This window comes from Carassius auratus, chromosome 36, assembly GCF_003368295.1.
Source record: "Carassius auratus strain Wakin chromosome 36, ASM336829v1, whole genome shotgun sequence".
Classification (NCBI taxonomy): Eukaryota; Metazoa; Chordata; class Actinopteri; order Cypriniformes; family Cyprinidae; genus Carassius; species Carassius auratus.
The window spans coordinates 9,843,145-9,863,648 of NC_039278.1; the positions used below are offsets into that span (position 1 = coordinate 9,843,145).

The following is a 20,504-nucleotide window of genomic DNA, read 5'->3' on the forward strand; positions in this document are numbered from 1 at the left end:
AATTGTTGGCCTTCTGGAAAGTATGTTTATTTACTTTACATGTACTCAATACTTGGTAGGGGCTCCTTTTGTTTTAATTACTGCCTCAATTCGGCGTGGCATGGAGGTGATCAGTTTGTGGCACTGCTGAGGTGGTATGGAAGCCCAGGTTTCTTTGACCGTGGCCTTTAGCTCATCTGGTCTCTTTTTTCTCATTTTCCTCTTGACAATACCCCATAGATTCTCTACGGGCTTCAGGTCTGGTGAGTTTGTTTGCCAGTCAAGCGCACCAACATCATGGTCATTTAACCAACTTTTTGTGCTTTTGGCAGTGTGGGCAGGTGTCAAATCCTGCTGATTTTGCTTGACAATCCTCACAAGGCTGCGGTTCTCTCAGTTGTTTGTGCATCGTTTTCTTTCAACTCAACTTTCTGTTAACATGCTTGGATACAGCACTCTGTGAACAGCCTACATCTTTGGCAATGAATGTTTGTGGCTAGGGAGGGTATCCTTATATGGGAGGTGTCAATGATTGTCTTCTGGATAACTGTCAGATCATCAGTCTTCCCCTTGATTGTGTAGCCTAGTGAACCAAACTGAGAGACCATTTTGAAGGCTCAGGAAACCTTTGCAGGTGTTTTGAGTTGATTAGCTCGATTAGCTCATTAATAAATGAACTTTCCAAGACATGCACCTGTATATGAGTCACCGTTTGAGAACATATCCTATCTATGAAATGCAGTGGTTTTCAAAAGCCCAGCACTGTCTCCCTCATCTAACACACAAAATAAAAATAAAAATTTAGTCAGAAAAGGTAAAGAGTTGTAAGAAAATATGATGTATGTCAGATCTATTTCATGTTCAGCAGTGGCAGGTTTTAAAGCAGACAAAATAACCTAAAAATCAACTGCTTTGATGCCTGTTAATCTGTTTCTGTTAAAGAAAAGAGAGGAAATCAATAAGGATTAATCTATATTTAATTTAGATTTGTGTTTGATAACTTTATTTAATTTCTGTAGATGTTGAACACATGCTGAGAGGGGTGTCAGACAGGGTTTAATAGTGGAACTGAGTAATAGGGGCTTTATATATATATATATAAAATTGATCTTGAATTCAAGTCTTCACATTTTCAGCCAGATCAATTCTTTTTCAATATGTGGTTTATGTGATTATGTAACCTCTAAAATCTGCCCATTTTCCTGTTGCTTGTCTCCAATTGTTTGTTGGAGTTTGCTGGCACATGCCCTCGGTCTTGCTTACTCACTTCTTGTGGTTTTCTCTCAGAAAGTGCACCGGCGATTCGTCACTACTTCAGCATGTAGGAGACGTGTTTGTTTTGGCATCTTCAGAAGGTTTAGCTTGAGTATGTGTCCTTAAATGTATTTTTAGTGGATTATATTTGATCCAGTACTAAATTTGTTTGAGAAGATGATGTTTGAGAAATAACCATGAAGAAAAATCTTTTTATATGCCGGCTCAGTTTTTTGCATGGTTCTCTCTCTGAGTGTGAGCTGCTTCTGTTGTGAAGCATATGAACAGGACAATCGAAGGAAGCACACAACCAGGAGGTCCTAATCCCTCTTTCTTTTCCACACTTTATTTCCTGCTGATGTTGGCCTTACAACTTGTCTCTGAATTGGCCTTGGGTATGAGTGCTGATGTAAACTGAAGTTGAACTTTATAGTAACATAATGTCACATAATAGAACAGCAGGCAGTTTCTGAACTTTTTATTTCCCAAAGGTTTACTTTTGTTTAAACTAGCAAATTTCAACTTTTTAATATTTATAACATTATACTGAAGGTCACATTAAAGTCCTGGAAAAATTTCACCATGCCATCATGATTTATTTTTTATACTTTTCAAATGCTTTTTATGTATACATTTTGTGTAATCATTATCTTAGATCCAGGCTTTATCAAGCTATGAAAATCATAAAAGTAAAAGTAAGTTGACAAATGCTATCACACAAAAGGATTTTTTTTCCTGCCAATGTAGCTTCAATTTATTGGAATTCTCCTGTGATTGTTTGCAGAAACACTGTTGTAAATTGTTACAAAGTTAATTGTGACAAGTTAAAAAAGGAAATGGAAGTGGGAATATTGCTTTAAGAATGTTTATTCTCATTCCCCAGGGTCAGAAACACCCATACAATATTTGAAGAAACACCCATCGACGTTAAATTTGAAAGAAAACGTCTCGGTTACGTACGTAACCCTCGTTCCCTGATGGAGGGAACGGAGACGTTATGTCGACCGACAAATGGGGTCTCACTTGGGAGGCCAATCATCTCTGATTTTAAGAGAAAACGCCAATGAAATTGGCAAGTGGATTAACACACCTGAGCCACTCCCCGTGCCAGCGGGTATAAATAGGGCGACAGGTGCATCCACTCATTAGGTTTTACGCTGAGGAGCCGAGAACGTGTCCCGGCAACAGCGAATGGTTCAAGGTTGTGGCATGGGGACATAACGTCTCCGTTCCCTCCATCAGGGAACGAGGGTTACGTACGTAACCGAGACGTTCCCTATCTGTCGGTCACTACGAGTTATGTCGACCGACAAATGGGGTCCTATGGAAAACGCCATAACCTGAACCTCGTCACAACCCTGAGGCGCTGCAATTGTTGACAAGCCTTGGCGTGCTACAAAAGCTACGCTTAAGGTCGTAACCTTCCCAAAGCCCCAGCGCAAATTCACTGACCTTGGTACCGAAGGGGCCAAAGGGTGAGTACATCGCTGCTGGAGAAGGCCATGCTGCTGTTCCGCCCACATAAAGTAAATGGAAGGGATTTCAACCTTCAGTGAAAGATTGCTTCAAATCTTCCCTATTTGTTCTTTCAGCTGGCAAGACAATGGGGAAGCGAGCCTTTAGGAAAGGTCGCTACGGAGACCACATCCTACCCGTAGGGAGGTGACATGTGGATATACCGATATGGACTGACCCAGGGGGCAGTACTACATATGGAAAGGGTCTCTGAGGCAGGTCCTACCTTGGAGTAGGGATGGAACGGCTGCCAGAAGAGACTGACAGAGCGAACTGTCAAGGGAAGACACGGGTTTGCCAAGAGGGAAACCTTACCGTGGAAGAATACACATATGGGATTACCCGTAGGGAACCCAGCCATATGGACACCTAGCCCAGTACAGGGGCTGACCGGCTCCGGGCATGCTAACGCCAGTACTGGGCCTGGCGACAGACTGCTCCGCCAAGTCTGACGCCGAGGGTGCTGGAGGATGCTCGACCAGGGTACGCCAACCGGGGAACTCTACTGGGAGAAGAAGGCGCTCACATCCCCGTGTTAGGGGGAATGGCGCAGCAAGCGAGACACCCAGCCAGCCCTTCCCGCCAATTACCTGTTACCCAACACACGGGAGGAAACTGGCTCTACACGGAGGTTGTAAAACCTCGCAAAGGTGTTAGGTGTCGCCCAGCCCGCAGCTCGACAAATGTCTGCCAGAGAGGCGCCGTGCGCCAACGCATAGGAGGAGGCCACACTCCGTGTGGAGTGGGCCCTCACCCCCAGGGGGCACGGCTCGCCTTGGGAATGGTAAGCCAAGGCGATGGCGTCCACTATCCAGTGGGCCAACCTCTGCTTAGAGACAGCCTTCCCCTTCTGCTGACCTCCAAAGCAGACCAGGAGCTGCTCAGAGCTTCTGAAGCTCTGGGTGCGGTCCACGTATATGCGCAGCGCTCTTACGGGACACAGCAACGACAAGGCTGGATCTGCCTCCTCCAGGGGCAGCGCTTGCAGGTTCACCACCTGGTCTCGAAAGGGGGTAGTGGGAACCTTGGGCACGTATCCAGGCCGGGGTCTCAGGACAACGTGAGAGTAGGCCGGCCCGAACACAAGGCACTCTTCACTTACCGAAAATGCTTGGAGGTCCCCGACCCTCTTGATGGAAGTGAGCGCGATCAGGAGCGCTGTCTTGAGAGACAGGAACTTTAGCTCGACTGAATCCAGCGGCTCAAAGGGACCCCTCTGAAGTCCTGCCAGGACAATAGAGAGGTCCCAGGAGGGAATCAGGGGTGTCCTAGGAGGATGTAACCTTCTGGCACCCCTCAGGAACCTAACGATCAGGTCATGCCTCCCCAGGGACCGGCCGTCCACTGCATCGTGATGGGCTGCAATGGCAGCCACATACACCTTCAGGGTGGAGGGTGACAGCCCACGCTCCAGCCTCTCTTGCAGGAAAGAAAGCACGACTCTGACCGGGCATCTCCGGGGGTCTTCTCGGTGAGAAGAACACCAATTCGTGAACAGACTCCACTTCAGAGCATAGGCCTGCCTCGTAGAAGGGGCTCTAGCCTGAGTGATAGTGTCTACCACTGCTGGGGGCAGATCACTTAGGTCTGCCGCGTCCCGTCTAGAAGCCAGACGTGGAGGTTCCAGAGATCTGGACGCGGGTGCCAAATGGTGCCAAGCCCCTGAGAGAGAAGGTCTCTCCTCAGGGGGATGCGCCAGGGAGGGGCTGTCACGAGGAGCATGAGTTCCGAAAACCAGGTCCGGGTGGGCCAGTAAGGCGCAACCAACAGGACCTGTTCCTCGTCCTCCCTGACCTTGCACAGTGTCTGTGCGAGCAGGCTCACTGGGGGAAACGCATACTTGCGTAAAGCCCGAGGCCAGCTGTGTGCCAGTGCATCTGTGCCCAGGGGGGCCTGGGACAGGGAATAGTACAGATGGCAATGGGAGGACTCGGGGGAAGCAAACAGATCTACCTGAGCTTCCCCGAATCGACTCCAGATCAGCTGGACCGTCTGGGGATGGAGTCGCCATTCCCCGGGGAAAGTGAGCTGTCGTGAGAGCGCGTCGGCTGCACGATTGAGCTCCCCCGGGATGTGGACAGCGCGCAGCGACTTGAGCCACGTCTGACTCCAGAGGAGGAGATGACGGGCGAGTTGAGACATGCGGCGTGATCGTAACCCGCCTTGTCGGTTGATGTACGAAACAGCCGCAGTGTTGTCCGTGCGGACCAACACGTGCTTGTCCAGCACTAGCAGACGAAACCGTCGCAAAGCTAGATGCACTGCCAGCAACTCCAGGCAGTTGATGTGCCACAGCAGTCGAGGTCCTGTCCAGGACCCTGAAGCTGCCTGCCCGTTGCATGTCGCGCCCCAGCCCGAGTTGGAGGCATCTGTTGTGACAACAACGTGCCGGGACACTTGTTCTAAGGGCACGCCGGCCCGTAGAAAAGCAAGGTCCGACCAAGGACTGAATAGGCGGCGACACATCAGTGTGATGGTGACACGATGTGTACCGCGGCGCCATGCCCATCTCGGGACTCGGGAGTGTAACTAGTGCTGAAGTGGTCTCATATGAAGCAACCCGAGCGGCGTGACTGCGGCTGCGGATGCCATATGCCCCAGGAGCCTCTGAAAGTGTTTCAGCGGTACCACTATCCTGCCTCTGAAGGAACTCAGGCAGTTCAGCACTGAGTGGGCACGCTCGCTGGTGAGACGTGCCATCATACTCACCGAGTCTAACTCCATACCGAGATAAGAGATTCTCTGCACAGGGGAGAGCTTGCTCTTCTCCCGGTTGACCTGAAGCCCCAACTGACTGAGGTGCCGAAGCACGAAGTCCCTGTGATCGCACAACTCTTCTCGGGACCGGGCCATAATGAGCCAGTCGTCGAGATAGTTGAGGATCCTGATGCCCACTTCCCAAAGTGGGGCAAGGGCGCCCTCCGCGACCTTCATGAAGACACGGGGGGACAGGGAGAGCCCGAAGGGGAGGACCTTGTACTGCCATGCCTGACCCTCGGAAGCAAAGCGCAGGAACGGTCTGTGACGAGGGAGGATAGAGACATGAAAGTACGCGTCTTTCAGGTCGATCGCTGCAAACCAGTCCTGGGGCTGGACGCATTTGATAACGCGTTTCTGCGTCAACATCCTGAACGGGAGCTTGTGTAGGGCCCGATTCAAGACTCGCAGAACCAGGATAGGTCGAAGGCCACCGCTTTTCTTGGGCACGATGAAGTAAGGGCAGTAAAGCCCCGTCCTCATCTCGGCTGGAGGGACCGGCTCGATTGCATCCTTCGCCAGGAGGACAGCAATCTCCTCGCGCAAGACAGGGGCGTCCTGGACTGCCACCGAAGTCTCGAGCATGCCATTGAACTTGGGGGGGTCGCCGGGCGAACTGAATCGCATAGCCGAGTCGAACCGTCCGGATGAGCCAGCGTGACGGGTTGGGCAGCGCAAGCCACGCTCCCAGATACCGTACAAGTGGCACCAAAGGGACAGTCGACATACCCGCAGTGGTGCAGCAATGGGGAGTCGTGCCGGAAGGCCCAGAAGGCACTGCGTCCTGGGTCATCGCAACCACACTCCCCGTGTTCCCGGAGGAACTGGCCAGAGACGCGTGGAGAGGCGTTGCGTCTCCGAACCGCGACCTCTTGGCCGCTGGCGAAGGGGGCGTCGTGGGTGAGAATGAGGAAGCTGTGCGTCGCTCATTGTCAGCCCACAAGCCTTGCAACTCGGAGGAAGGAGAAATTGCTCTTCCAATGAAAATGTGGGTGCCACTGGCCGTTCGACCAGCGGCGGAACAGAACCAGAAGATTCTCCACCCGGCCCTCCTCCGGGGGAGGGAGTGGCGCTCTCTCCGCCATCTCCTGAAGAGCAGTTCTCCGCATCTCCGAGTTGCCCGTGTCAGGGCCGCTTAGTCGACTTCCTCGAGGACTTTGCAGCCGGGAGTGACACGGGGGGCGCCGCTCTCCTGCGCGGGGCTCGACGCGCCGGCCTCGAAGAACTCTCAGCACGGGGCGGAGCTGGTGTGGAGGACGCAGGGGGGCGCCCTCGGCGACGAGCAGGCTGAGGCACTGCCTGCGACGGAATGGTGGCAACCAGAGGATCACGTCGTGGCAAGATGTGCTGTATGGCCTCAGTCCGCTGTTGTTCTGTCAGGAACTACTGGGCACAGCCTCTGACAGCGTCGCCACACAGGACAGCCTGGGACATGGGAGCATCGAGAAAATGCACTTTGTCAATGTCTCTCATACAGACCAGGCTGAACCTGAAACGGCACTACTGGACCACCAGAGTGGACATCGCTTACCCGAGGGACTGCGTTGTGACTTCCGTCACCCAGAAGGGGGAGGTCAGTCGCCATGCGCAGCTCCTGCATCAACCTCGGGTTGGACCTACCCTCGTGCATTTGTTAAAGCCTTGGCTTGTTGGGTTTGCAGGATAGCCATGGCATGCAAAGCAGAGACAGCTTGGCCCGCAGCACTGTAAGCCTTGGTAGCGAGCGCGGCCGACAGCTTACAGGCCTTGGGTGAGGGGCGCGGACTATCCCTCCCAGTGGCGGCGTTTTGCGGACACAAGTGCACCGCAATCGCACTCTCCTGCTGGGGAATGTCAACACACCCCTAGCTGCCTCGCCATCGAGGGTAGTGAGGACGGAGGAACGAAATGAGCTGCTTCCGGCCGTAAAAGGGGCCATCCACGACTACATCACTTCCCCATGCACATCCGGGAAGAAAGGAACCAGAGTAAAACGCGGTTGTGAGTCGCGCTCCACACCGAGAACCAATCAAACAGCCATGAGCACACAGGGCTGGCGGTGCATTCACCTCCATCCTGATGCTCACAGCTGCCCGGGCAAGCACGGCTGTCGACTCTGGGTCCAATTCGGCAGTGGCGACAACACCCTAGGGGGGCAGCCCCACCGAATCTTCATCCACAGAGGTCGATAACCCATCCCCCGATGCTGCAATCGACATCTGATCTCCGGCGGCAAACTGAATGACCCGCTGGGACTGCCATTAGACAGCCCAGCAAAATCACCCAGCAGCTGCACAGGACAAACACTGCGGAAGGGGTAAGAGGTCCGTGGGGCGTGGCCCGGCGGAGAAGCTCTCACGGTCACCTTCAAATCTCCCAGAGCACTAACCGGCGGTCCTCTGCTCGAGACAGAGAAACCAGAACGGGTAGTGACAGAGGGGTCTGCTCCCTTCCCTTTAAGAAAGGGGAGACGCGATCACAGCGTTGCCATGGTCACACACGCAGTGCGTGCATGAACCATCCACGAACGCGCCTTCAGCGTGCTGAATGCCCAGACACGGAAGAGAGCGAACGTGGCCGTTGTCAGAGAACAGGAAACGACCGCATCCAGAAGGACGCGGACGAAACGGCGTCTTGAAAAAGACGCGAATCGTCCGCGATTTGCTCTTTTAGGAAATCTGCTCTCTTAGTTGAAGCGCCCAGGGGAATCGCTGAAAGGGACACCGCTGTTTGCGCCGTACCGCCAACCAGAACAGCTTCCCGACACAGCAGATGAATGGCTTTGTGGAGTATAACGGCTTTCATACAACCACTCGGCTCCGAAGCAAAAATCTAATGAGTGGATGCACCTGTCGCCCTATTTATACCCGCTGGCACGGGGAGTGGCTCAGGTGTGTTAATCCACTTGCCAATTTCATTGGCGTTTTCTCTTAAAATCAGAGATGATTGGCCTCCCAAGTGAGACCCCATTTGTCGGTCGACATAACTCGTAGTGACCGACAGATAGGGAACTAAGTTTTTGTTATACTGACAAAAAGAAAATGATGCACACACAGTTGGATTTTACACTACTGTGTTTTCAAAGTTGACATTATTGCTTTATGATTTATGCCTCAGGTGTGTCACCACCCGTCGTGTCAGGACCTTAGAGACGGCAGCCCCCTTCACCTCTGTGAGTCATGTGACTCAAACTGCCATCCCGTCACCCGAGACGGCATGCTCTTTGATAGGCACCCACGGTTTGACCTGCAACCACAAAGTAAAGCTCTAACTATCTGTTTTATTTTTTAACCTATCACTTGTTTCAGCAATTTAAATTTAGCTGAAAGATGAGCATGACAATTATCATTGAATTTGTAATGGTTAATTATGATCACAGTCTTCTGGCAGGATGTTAGTTAGTGTTGCCTCACTTCCTCTCCCCCACAGGTTCCATCCTGACCCGGAACGTGTCCACGCGTTCCTGTCCGCCTCGCACCGGTCTACCCTCTGACATGGAGGATGGAGAGGATGGATACTCTGACCTAGGGTCAGTTCTTTTTTGCATTTATCCCTCTGTTATTACATCCTTTATGGGCACGCACTTAGGTTTCGCTGATGTTTGTTTTAATGAAAGAGGAAGTCTGTGTACTTTCCAGTGGCATCATCCACTGGAGAACATCTGGGATTTGACTATCTATTCATTGAGAAATAACCACCATTCATGTATTACTTCTACTATTATCAATAGAAAATGTAAACATGAATCTAGTTTTAGTAAAATCCAGTTCACAGCACATTATGCTGACTTTTTTTATTTTTTTAACAAGTTTCAATATATACATTTAAATACCTGTTCTTGATTAAACTGGGTTATGGTTAGTGAAAAAGACACTAGACACTTCAGTCATTCCTTTTTTTTGTGCTTCTCAGGGATCACAGGAGTGGAGGAATGAAACTGGTTAAAAAGAAGACCAGACGCCGACACACAGATGTAAGAGAAGAATTAGAGTTCTGATTTTTATTAAGTCTGTGTACTGCTTTTCTGTCTCAAACAAGACTTTGAGACTTGTTGTGCCTCTGAGTCAGTACTCTGACCCTTTCTTTGTCTGAAAATGTAATCATATTAGTTAGTATCTACTATAAATTATAGCTTGTTTTCTTAAGGCATAAGCTGGTTATCCATTCTTCACTCCTGCAGGACCCCAGCAAGGAGTGCTTTACTCTGAAGTTTGACCTAAATATTGACGTCAGCATGGAGATCGTCCCAGCTGTGAAGAAGAAAACCTTGAGGTGATTTTGTGTTTGAACCCCTAGGTGGTGCAATAACCAAATCAATGCATTTAGAATCATGGTTAGCTGACCTGTAAGCTTTGTGTTTCAGAGAAGTCCTGGGAGCTGTATTTGAACGAAAAGGCATTGAGCTGTCAAGGGTCAACCTGTTCCTAGATCAGTCCAATACCCCACTTTCACTGGGATTTGAAGCCTACCGCTTTGGTGGCCACTACCTCAGAGTACGAGGTAATGCCCTGCTGCCTTCTAAACAATGCTGTGAAATCAACAGACAGTATTCTGTCTTTATTGGCTAGTAATCAAATTCAAAACAGTTGTATCTCAGAACTCAAATTATTATTGTAACAGTGAGAGTAAAGGAAAAGTTATTGTACATTTGACATTATATCAGTATTTTTTTAGTAAAATTTTCTGGTACTCAGCTACAATTTCTAATGACTAAACCAAAAACTATATAGACACAATCTGAATGGATTTTAAAAGTCTGAATATGTGATTTGGTGAGCTGGAGATTCTCAATCTAGCATTTTACAATATATTAATGATGTAAAGTTCATATATTCCCTCAGATTCAATAAAAAGCTATTTGTTGAAATAGTACTTACATCAGTTGGAAGCATAAAATGCTCAAGATCTTATGATCTGAGAATGACCCAAAGTAATTAAAGGGATACTTCACCCCAAAATGAAAATTTTGTCATGCCTAAATGCTTTGTTTTTCTTCAGAACACAATTTAAGATATTTTAGATTAAAATCGGGACCCTTCAGTTCTGACTGCCCATTGACTGCCAAGTAAATGAAAGTGTCAAGGTATGAAAGTCGTCGTCAGAATACTCCATCTGCCATCAGATGTGCAATCTGGGTTACATAAAGCGACGGGAAAACAACAACAAAATATTGACCTTATTCAGCTTTTCCTTTGTCAACAAATTGTCTCTGTGTCTCTCCATATGCTGCTTATGCTCTTCTGTGTCAGCCGGGCCACAAGGGTGCACTTTTATCTTTCAAATCAAAGCTACAGTAAATACACGTAGAAACAACGCATCCTTGTGGCACGGCTGATACAGAAGAGCATACGCAGCATACGGTGATATGGAGAGACACAGAGGAGACTGTTGACAAAGGAGTTGTTGAATAAAGTGGTTATTTTACTTTTCTTCGCTTACAAACAGTATTCTCATCGCTTCATAACGTGATGGTTGAACCACTGATGGCAGATGGACTATTCTGACGATGTTTTCATACTTTTCTGGACCTTGACAGTATAACTTACTTGGCAAAACCTCCCGGTTTTCAAAAGTCTCAAGCCTCCCGGTTTTCATCCAAAATATCTTAAATTATGTTCTAAAGAGGAACAAAGCTTTTACAGGTTTGGAACGACATGGGAGTAATGTCAGTTAATGACAAAATGTTCATTTTGGGATGGAGTATCCCTTTAAAATGGCCAATGTTAAATAATGATATGAATGAATTCTGTATCATTTATCAACAGGAGAATTTCTCAGAAATTTGATAAATTCATGAGACATTTTCACAATGCGTAAATTACTATCTTGTGTGTGTGTGTGCGCAGCTCGACCAGGAGAGGAGCTGAAGGTGGAGAGGTGTGTGAAAGACCCCCGTTCTCTCAGTCTGCCCACTATGAGGTCTTCTAGCACACGTAGTTCCTCTACTGACCGAGCAGAGCATGGCTCTCTGGGACGCCGAGAGGCGGCAGACCTGCTAGTCGGCCTGGTAGGTCACTCTCTCTATATAGGGGAGACCAGGGCTAGTTGTCACAAGGACTTTGTCCTTTTTTTATTTCATGAATTGTTTAGTTTATTTTACTGTTTAGATTTTATTGAAAAGACTTGATAACAGGTTCCATGGTGACAGCTTAACCTATTTAGTGTGACAGCATGCACTACAATGTGGTCAGAGGACACTATTTTATTTCTTGGGCATTAAAAGATGAAATGTTTGTTTGTTTTTTGCTAGGATACACTACCATTCAAAAGTTTGAGCTTTTTTGAAAGAAGTCTTGTATTCTTACCAAGGCTGCATTTACTTGACCAAAAGTACAGTACAATAATAGATACAGACCAAAAGTACAATAATATTGTAACATTATTAAAATAATAATAAAATTGTTTTCTAATTTAATATGCTTTAAAATGTAATTTATTCCTGTGATGGCAAAGCTGAATTTTCAGCATCATTATTCCAGTCTACAGTGTCACATGGTCCTTCAGAAATCATTCTAATATGATGATTCTGTGCCTAAAAATACATTTATTATTATTATTATTATTATTAATGTTGAAAACAGTTGCGCTGCTTTATACCTTTTTACATGATTCTTTGAAGAATAGAAAGTTTATTTTAAATACGTTTTTTGTAGCATTGTAAAAGTCTTTGCTTTCACATTTGATTAATCTAAGACATCCTTGCTGAATAAATTTTTTTTTTTATAAAATAATCCTACTTTCCCCAAACTTTTGATCAGTAGTGTATGTGCATATATAGAAGATTTTCAAAAAAACAACATAATCTTTAGAAATATTCTGTAGAGTAAAAAAAAAAAGACAACTAGACCCAATCTCCCCTTTTTCTTTGTCACTCTCTCGTTCATTTTATAATTTCTGTCACATCCAGTTTTTACTGTTCTTTTAGTAGTGTATAGTATATGATTTTTCTCATCTGAAACCCTGCAATTTCATCCATCGTGCAAACATGTTTTGTGAAACATAACTAAAAGAAATGTTTTTTCCAAAGTCAATGTTTTTGAGTGCTTACCGCAAACCCAGTGAGCAACTGACTCATTGTTTTATGACAATCTTGTGTTGCCACCTGTTACTAATTCCCGGTATAATGCTCAGTTAGTGACTGCAAGGTTTCTAAACCAGCCTGCCTTTATTTAGGATCATATCAGAGATACGTTCAGGGTTGAGTTTGTTTGAAAAAAGGGATGTGTCTCGGAAATCCTGATAGTGCTGCCAAATGACTTGACTTCCACATAAGCAGAGTATTCAAGCTCAAAATCAAACAAATACACCTTCCCAATAAAGCAAACACATCCTTTTGATAGAGCATAATTCAATCCTGTGAAACTTTGAATGTGTTTTTCGGCCTGTGTTGAAATCAGCCACCTCTGGTTCCCATGGAGCATTTGCATACGATCTCAAACAAGAGCAAGGTTCAAAGCTCATGACATTTTATTTCCTTGTGACTGTCCAAAAGTTCTGTCTGCTTCATCAGCAGTTCAGTGGAGCCCAAGGTTAACCGATTTCACCCGGGATGTCCGCGATGGAAAGTCCTGTGGAATTAGCTGGAACGATTGGCTCCTTGTTGTAAACAAACACTTTTTTTTTTTTCAACATGAAAGCAAAATGTATTTGCTCTCATTCAATCCTCATACATACTGATCCGTTTTCAGCCTGGATTAATGTGATTTGTAATGACAGGTGCAGTTTGCTATGAAGATATAATGCAGCAGTGAGGTTTCTGTACTGTAAGGTTCCTTTTACCGTACTAAGGTCAGATCTGTGCTAACCAGTAAGATTTACGTAGCTAACCATAAAAGTGATTGTCAAGCCATAGAGAAATGATAAGAAAGCGCCATACAGCCGGTTAACACCATCTGGAGAGGCAGTGTTGTGTGTCATCTCAGTGAAAGACGGAACTAAACGGAACAGATTGGCCAAGGAAGAGTGTCAGGAGTGTTGCTCCACCTTCCAACGTGCTTTGGCATCGAGGTCAAAGGTCATATCAGAAGACTGATGCATAAGCAGGGAGATACACATGTGGAACAACACAGGAAGACAGAGAACAAACAAGCTAGAAGTTTTAAAGGACTTTTGAGGTGAATTTGAGTACAGTCATCATCCATGATGTTTCTTTTTTTAACCATGACTCAAAACTACAGGAAATTCGAAGAGAACTAAATCATTGACAAGGTATCTTTTATACCGGATCTACTGGAACTACTCCGTCCAGACCTTTACGTCTTACACCTTTTTGCATGGTAGAGAAACCCGTGCCGGCGCAGAAATGCTGAATTTTCGTCAGAGGACATGGAATGTACCCAGCCTGCCAACTTTACCAGAGGTTCCAGGTGGAATGCTTATCCACTGCAGCCCTCTGAATGATCTTCCCCGGACCCATGCCCACAGGCCTCTTGCTACCGGTTTGGTGGCTGCCCGCGTGCAGCGTTTCGAAGCTGGAGACGCGCCACCTCTGCGCCCCATGCCTGATACTACACCAACTTCTCCTAACAGTCCTACGTATCCTCCAGGAGTTACTAAACAAGGGATCAAGGTATTTCTGCATTATACAGATTTAATATCAGTCTCAAATCCTCTATGTTCAGGAGAAGACTATGGTTTATTTTCTCCAAAAAAAATGTCAGGTAACCACATTTTTTTATTTTACTTCATGTGGCTGCATCTAAGTTAACTGCTTACAATGTATTATGTCATATTAGTGTTTAATACAAAGTAGTTTCATAAAAGTCTGTAGAAATAGCTTATTAAAAGCTCATTAAAAGATGCTGTATGCATCCTCTTTTTACGCTGAGAAGGGTCAGTCATCTTTTTTATACACTGTAATATTATTCCAGATAGTTAAATGAATGTATTGTATAAGATTTATATGAAATTTACTATTTGTATGTCTTTTGTGGGAAACAGGAACCTAAAATATGTCTTCTGTTATCTTTATGCAGCATCACATGATTAGAAGCGTGTTACTTAATGGGGAAATCTGTGTAAATGTGTAACAATGTACAGAAGCACCTGGAATGTTTAACTCTTTTGCTGGCCTAAGTGTTTCGTTTCTGCACGTGTAAAATGAGCCTTGTCTTTAGCGCCTTTGAACTTATTTAATGAAGGGGGTGTATTGTGGTTGTTCTGTAAGCAATATCACATGAGTAAAGAGAGCTTTTACACAAAATAAAATTCTTAAAACAAAAATTTTTATCCCAATAAGATTTAAGAAGATGACAGAGAGATCTTGCTTTCCTTACCTGTTCTCTATGTTGGTTTTGAACAGTTCAGAGAGACTCTCAGCAAAATGCAAATTAGGCCATTATGCAAATTGTGCAAGCACCTAATTAGTCACAATCACTCAAGTTACCTTTGGACTTTGGAAGAATTGTGTGCTGTGCCTCAGAAAACAGGACCCCAAATGTGTTTATATTCACAGTGCATTTTTAACACTTATCCGGATCACTTGTTCAGCCATCATGAGATGTTTTTCTGTTTTAAATTTGAAGGGTGTGTGTTAAAATACTTTCTAACAGTTCATCCCTATGGCGGCCATACTCACCCTTAAATTACAATTCCGAAATAATTCACTTGCCAATCATGTTGTTCCAGATCTGTATGACTTTTCTTCTTCTTCTGTGGAACACAAAATAAGATATTTTAAAGTTTTGATGTTTACATTTTAAATTTCTGTCCATACACATCATTAAAAAAATGTATAATAAAGGTTCTTTATTGACATCAAGGGTTCCATGAAGAACTTTTTAATATCCACATCAATTTTAAATTGCACAAAGATTCTTTACCGTGGATAAAAAATCTTTAGATTATAAAAAGTTTCTTCACACCATTAAACAATTTGTTCTTTCAAGAACTGTTTGTAGTTAAAGAAGAAGGAGAAAAAAACCTTTTGGAATCTTTATTTCTAAGAGTGCACAGTGAACGCCAATGTGGTCCAAACAACAATTTCATTGTATGGACCCAAAAAACACATGTAGTTTGCAAAATATCTTCTTTCTTGTTCCAGAAAAGCCATACAGGTTTGCAACAAGAGAGAGAGTACATTTTTGGATGAAGTCTCGTAAAAAACTTAAGCCATTTATAGGTTGATTTCCCCTAAAAGTATAAGCCCTGTGGAACTCTTTGAGCATCCTTACTTGCTGACTAGGACAATGACCAATTTGTCCTACCAAACTGATTTTGAAAATATCCATACTGTTTAAAAAAAGAATACACACAAGCAGGCGTACGGTGCCCAGCATCACTATTCCCTTTCGCCCTCTGCATACACAGCAGATGTGCATTAAACACTGTTTTACAGTCACTCGTTCAGTGCTGTTGATTTTAAAGCAAGCCGCTGCTAGGATCGGTTGTTTGAGGTAGTTTAGGTAGCAGAAGGAGCTCCTCCTCCCCCTGCTCCTTTCCCCTCTCTTCCTGCTCGCACAATAGGAGGGCAGGATTCTGCAGTTACTATGACATCCGGCCAGCCCTCCTCAGCAATGCAGCGGTCTACCGTTCAGTCCTCTCAGCCTCCTTCAGGTTCACTCGCACGCACATAGACACGCAAGCCAACGAGCCTGTAGAAGTGGATTTGAATGCACTAGTCCTTTGACATCAATGTAGCTTTTGTGAGGCTGCAGGAGGGAAGCAGGTTGTAGGCGATTCATTGTGGGAGCAGCATGGGCCAGGCTCTCTTTTGATGCCGTGCAATGCTCTGGACTGCCTTGGAAATGCCTCTGACATCTACGGTGAGCTTATTTTTGCTCGTCTTTCGTGTTTGGCACTTTGGCTTTGTCTGCATGGTTCGTATAAAAAATTTTTTTTATCAAATATAAATGTTCAAAGAGCATCTGTCTGGGAATTGATAAGGGAAAATGCTGCCTGTGGTGCTTGTATTGCTCTCTCTTATCGAACTCACACATTTCTTAATAAATCTAACAAATATAATGGTGTCATCAAGCATATTGGCTCATTTTAAAAGTGATTTTGTTAGAGGATGAGCCAAAATCAGCTTTTTTTTTTTGGCATGATTAAGTGTAAACAGAAGTCTTTGTGATAACTCTTGGAAATATAATATCATCACATGTTGTCTGGGCGCAGTGTTGACTTTGTGTTCCTTCGACCAAACAAATGAGTCAAACAGGTTCTCCCGATGGACATAGACCAAGACAATGTCAGCTTGTCATCTTGGAAGGTTGATTTTAGTTTTCTGCAGCCAGTATTGTCTGTCAAATGTAGAAAGTAGGGGAGCACTGATTGATCAATGCTTTTCAGAGATCTGCTGAGTGAATATCTCTGATTAGAACATATTGAGTTGATCTAGAGATGTTTTAGATGTTTTGTCTTCATCATGAAGTCCCATCTTGGGCACAGAACATTACGTCCGTTAAGAAAAATTGGCATTGTCCCAGAACATTGACAAATGAATTGGCCTGAAGATCTTGAAAACATTTCTCTGACGAAAAATGCCAGGTTTGTTTTTAATCCATTGTAATTGCATTTTCTATTGAAACGAAAGGCATCATCAGAACACAATGTCCAAGTAATGAACCCCAAGGGACATTGAGTGGCTTTCCCTGCTACACTCATGCATTCTTCATTTCTTCCCATTGTCGTGAACAGGGAAAAGCTTTTCCCCTGCTTTCCGAGACATGCCTTGTCTCTTTTCCTGTTGTTGCCGAAGGGTTCCTCTCGTTGGCTCAGGTCACAGAGTTTGCTAATTCTTGTCAGTCAAGTCTCTAATGCTTTAACCTTTCTAAACAGAGAATGTTGGCAAAACCCAAACGGCCTTTTCACCTGTTGACAGCTGAATATGTTGCCTTAGGTCAACAGTTTTTTTTTCTTCTTTTTAACGCACATGTGCTGTCCCATCCTCAGGTGAAAGATGTCCCTGAACATAACGTACGGAGATGATCTGAGAACAGGCCTGTCTTTGTTTATGTATAAATGTCCTGAGTGTTTTGTTTGCGCTTCCTTACCTGTCAGAGCCAGACTACATCTGGCACTTAAAATTCCACAGTTTAGCCTGACGATTTGACAAAAGGTGTCTGTTTGTATGACAGAAGCATTTGCTCTGTGACTATTGCTACACTGTTGGTTTATTCAGCTTGCCTGTGTTTTGTAAAATGAAATGAAAACAATCATGCTGTATAGGGCAATCATTTTGAATAATTATACAAATTATAATACATAAAAAATAATATATATTTACATATATATAATATTTAAAATATTACAATATTTATTTAATAATATAATTAATAATATATGTAACCACATATAATAATATACAAATAATAATATAATTATTTATTAAATTAATGAATAATAATAATAATAATTATTAATATTATAAATAACAATATTGAATAATTTTAATGTTTTTCTTTTCTTTTTTTCTTTCTTTGTTTTCCTAAAGTGATCAGTAGTCAATAAAGGCACATTTAAAATTTTGTGAATTCAATTTTGTTTCAGAGATAAAGTAACTCAAGTATGTCAATAATCAAAAATATTGGTACACATTTCAACAGTTATTCTTTCCTCTGGGAATCGAACCCATTACCTCAACGTTGCTAATGCCATGGTGTAAAATATTTGTAAATATGTAATGTAATTAAAAAAGTAGCCTATTTGTTTATTCATTAAAAAAACTATAGAACCCCCCCCCAACGTTTTTTTTTCTTTTCTTTTGTGTTCTTTTTTTGTCCTTTTAACTTTTATGAAGGGTCCAGGACCACCCCAGCCCCTGCCTCGATTCAAACATTGGTCTCGGTTTACTTTTACTTTTTCTCATCACCTCTCTTTCTCACTCTCTGTCTGTGACAGGCTCAAGCGCGTCGGCGAAAGAACATGCCGGAGTTTCTGGGTGATGCCAGTGTCCCCAATCAAGACTCCATATCCCAGTTGAGCAGTTCTCTTCCAGGATCTGTAACGGGTACAGACCGCTGGAGGAACCGTGCTGCCAGCCGTTTCAGCGGCCTCTTCAGTTCCAACTCAGGAAACGGCTCTCTTGGGAAGGTAAGCATCTGTGAGCATTCAAGGATTGTTTTACAGTACATGTGCAAAGCACTTTCTCATATGCAAAACAAGCACTTACATATTCCTGGCAAGCTTTTTGCATTTCACACTTGAGTGAGTGTGGAACCACTAAGGAAGAGATATCAATTTGTCAAAGTATTGCTCCACTTAATGAACCAAAAACAGGAAAATGTACAAGTAGACTTTTCCTATAAGTCCACACTCCGTTTTCCCTCACGTGTTGGACCTTTGATGTTTTTTTCATTGGCATGCCCTAGAGATTTAGGTTGGTTGACACCCTGGCTGGCTCAGGAGTGTAAAGTTGGGGTCAAATAGCAGGCTGTGCTCTTTTCCTCTCTATGTGACTCTTGTAAAAATCACATAATAGCTTAAAGTTAGAAAACAATGCCTGTTTAAAGGTGACCACCACTTATGAGATCATTAAATCCATGCTTCAAACAATACACCATGGTGTTTATATATAATAATAGTAAGTATATTCTCATAATTTGTATGGTGTTTTTAATAGCTTGTGTTATTCTTAGTATTTACAATATATCAGTACCATTATCAGATGGTATTAAATATTTAATTAATTGCTCAATATTGAATATTTAATTGATAATGATATTTTTCTCTTATTTTTACTTTACTTTTTACTAATGCCTACTTAAAGTTAATCTTTAAAAGCCCTGATCATTTTTTTTAACACTAAGGTAATGCCTACTTAAAGTTAATCTTTAAAAGCCCTGATCATTTTTTTTAACACTAAGGTAATCTATTGCAAAATCAAAATAGTATAAGTTCATTCAGTTTTAATTTCCTCTCCACTTAATTTTTCTTCTCAGGAGTGTGATCGCGTGGAACAGCTGCAGAGTAAACTTTACTCATACACTATGTTCGGATTACCCAAGATGCCTCCGCAGCTCTCGTTCCACAGAGACTCATGGGAAGAGGAGCCCAACCTGGAGCTAGAAGAGAGCTGGAAGCAGCTTTTGGACAATCCTGAAGTAAACACACTATTTAGAATTGTATCATTTTATTAGGAAATCATATCCCATCATAAATTGTAGAATAACGTCATCTGACTTCATGTACGATGGTAATTGTGTCAGATAAGAATGGTTTTATGACTTAAGGTTTTTCATTGATGTTTTGGTGGATATCATGGAGATGGATGTTTTATTGCCCTTGTCGAAGTAACTAGATGATAAAAAAAGTGTTTTTTTATTATCAGAAAAAGTCTACATTATACTCTCTACTAAGTGTCTGACAGATCAATCTTTTCTGTCTGGAAACATTTTAACTCTCAAAACTAGTCGGACAAATAATAATAATTTAAGTACGTCCTGTGAAATCCATTTGCTACAATTTTGCTACATGTTGTTAACATGAGAGAGATATTCACAAAATGAGACATTGGATTAAGGCCATTTACAACACACAGGTTTCTGAATTAACCCATTGCAACCTTTTGATAAATAATGTGTGATTACATTAACCATTAGCCTTGATTGTTGGTTTTAATAGGAAGAGTTTCCCCATGCAGAACCAGAGTGTTTTGTCATCACTATATAAAATATTGGTGTCAGCTTACTGTACAGCTTTGTTCAAACTATACAATATAATTAAGAAATCATTCGAATATGTTGATATGGTACACAAGAAACATTTTTTCTTATTATTGTTTACATTTGTTCTGAATTCTTTAATGAATCAAGAGTCATCCTGGTATGTTCATGCAAAATATAGTATTTTTACTTGTTTTTGTTTGTTATTTCGTATAGATTTTAACCAGACGTCAGTGCCATCAACAAGAGGCCATATGGGAACTGCTTCAGACAGAGTCAGACTACATCAAGAAATTGCATGTCATTACTGATGTAAGAGCACACTGATGTTAACTTCAATGCATGTATCTTAGTACTTGTGTAAATGTGTCTGATAATGTCATTGAAATATCTCTCATTGTTTTCAACAAGACCATG

The 20,504-nt window shown here is 43.6% G+C and overlaps 1 protein-coding gene across 7 annotated transcripts in view; it reads left to right on the forward strand.

Moving 5' to 3' along the window:
* Positions 1 to 20,504, forward strand: part of LOC113055197 (pleckstrin homology domain-containing family G member 5-like) — a 45,428-nt gene that overhangs the window by 16,991 nt on the left and 7,933 nt on the right. For 6 of the 7 annotated variants that reach the window (XM_026221242.1, XM_026221241.1, XM_026221240.1 and 3 more), the window contains 9 exons: positions 8,602 to 8,743; positions 8,914 to 9,013; positions 9,397 to 9,457; positions 9,665 to 9,756; positions 9,848 to 9,984; positions 11,331 to 11,491; positions 18,325 to 18,516; positions 19,365 to 19,526; positions 20,304 to 20,399. In XM_026221242.1, coding sequence (XP_026077027.1) covers positions 8,602 to 8,743; positions 8,914 to 9,013; positions 9,397 to 9,457; positions 9,665 to 9,756; positions 9,848 to 9,984; positions 11,331 to 11,491; positions 18,325 to 18,516; positions 19,365 to 19,526; positions 20,304 to 20,399 — 1,143 coding nt within the window. Of the gene's footprint in view, positions 1 to 8,601; positions 8,744 to 8,913; positions 9,014 to 9,396; positions 9,458 to 9,664; positions 9,757 to 9,847; positions 9,985 to 11,330; positions 11,492 to 13,388; positions 14,054 to 18,324; positions 18,517 to 19,364; positions 19,527 to 20,303; positions 20,400 to 20,504 lie in introns of those variants that run through there. The other variant, XM_026221247.1, reaches the window with a different exon arrangement.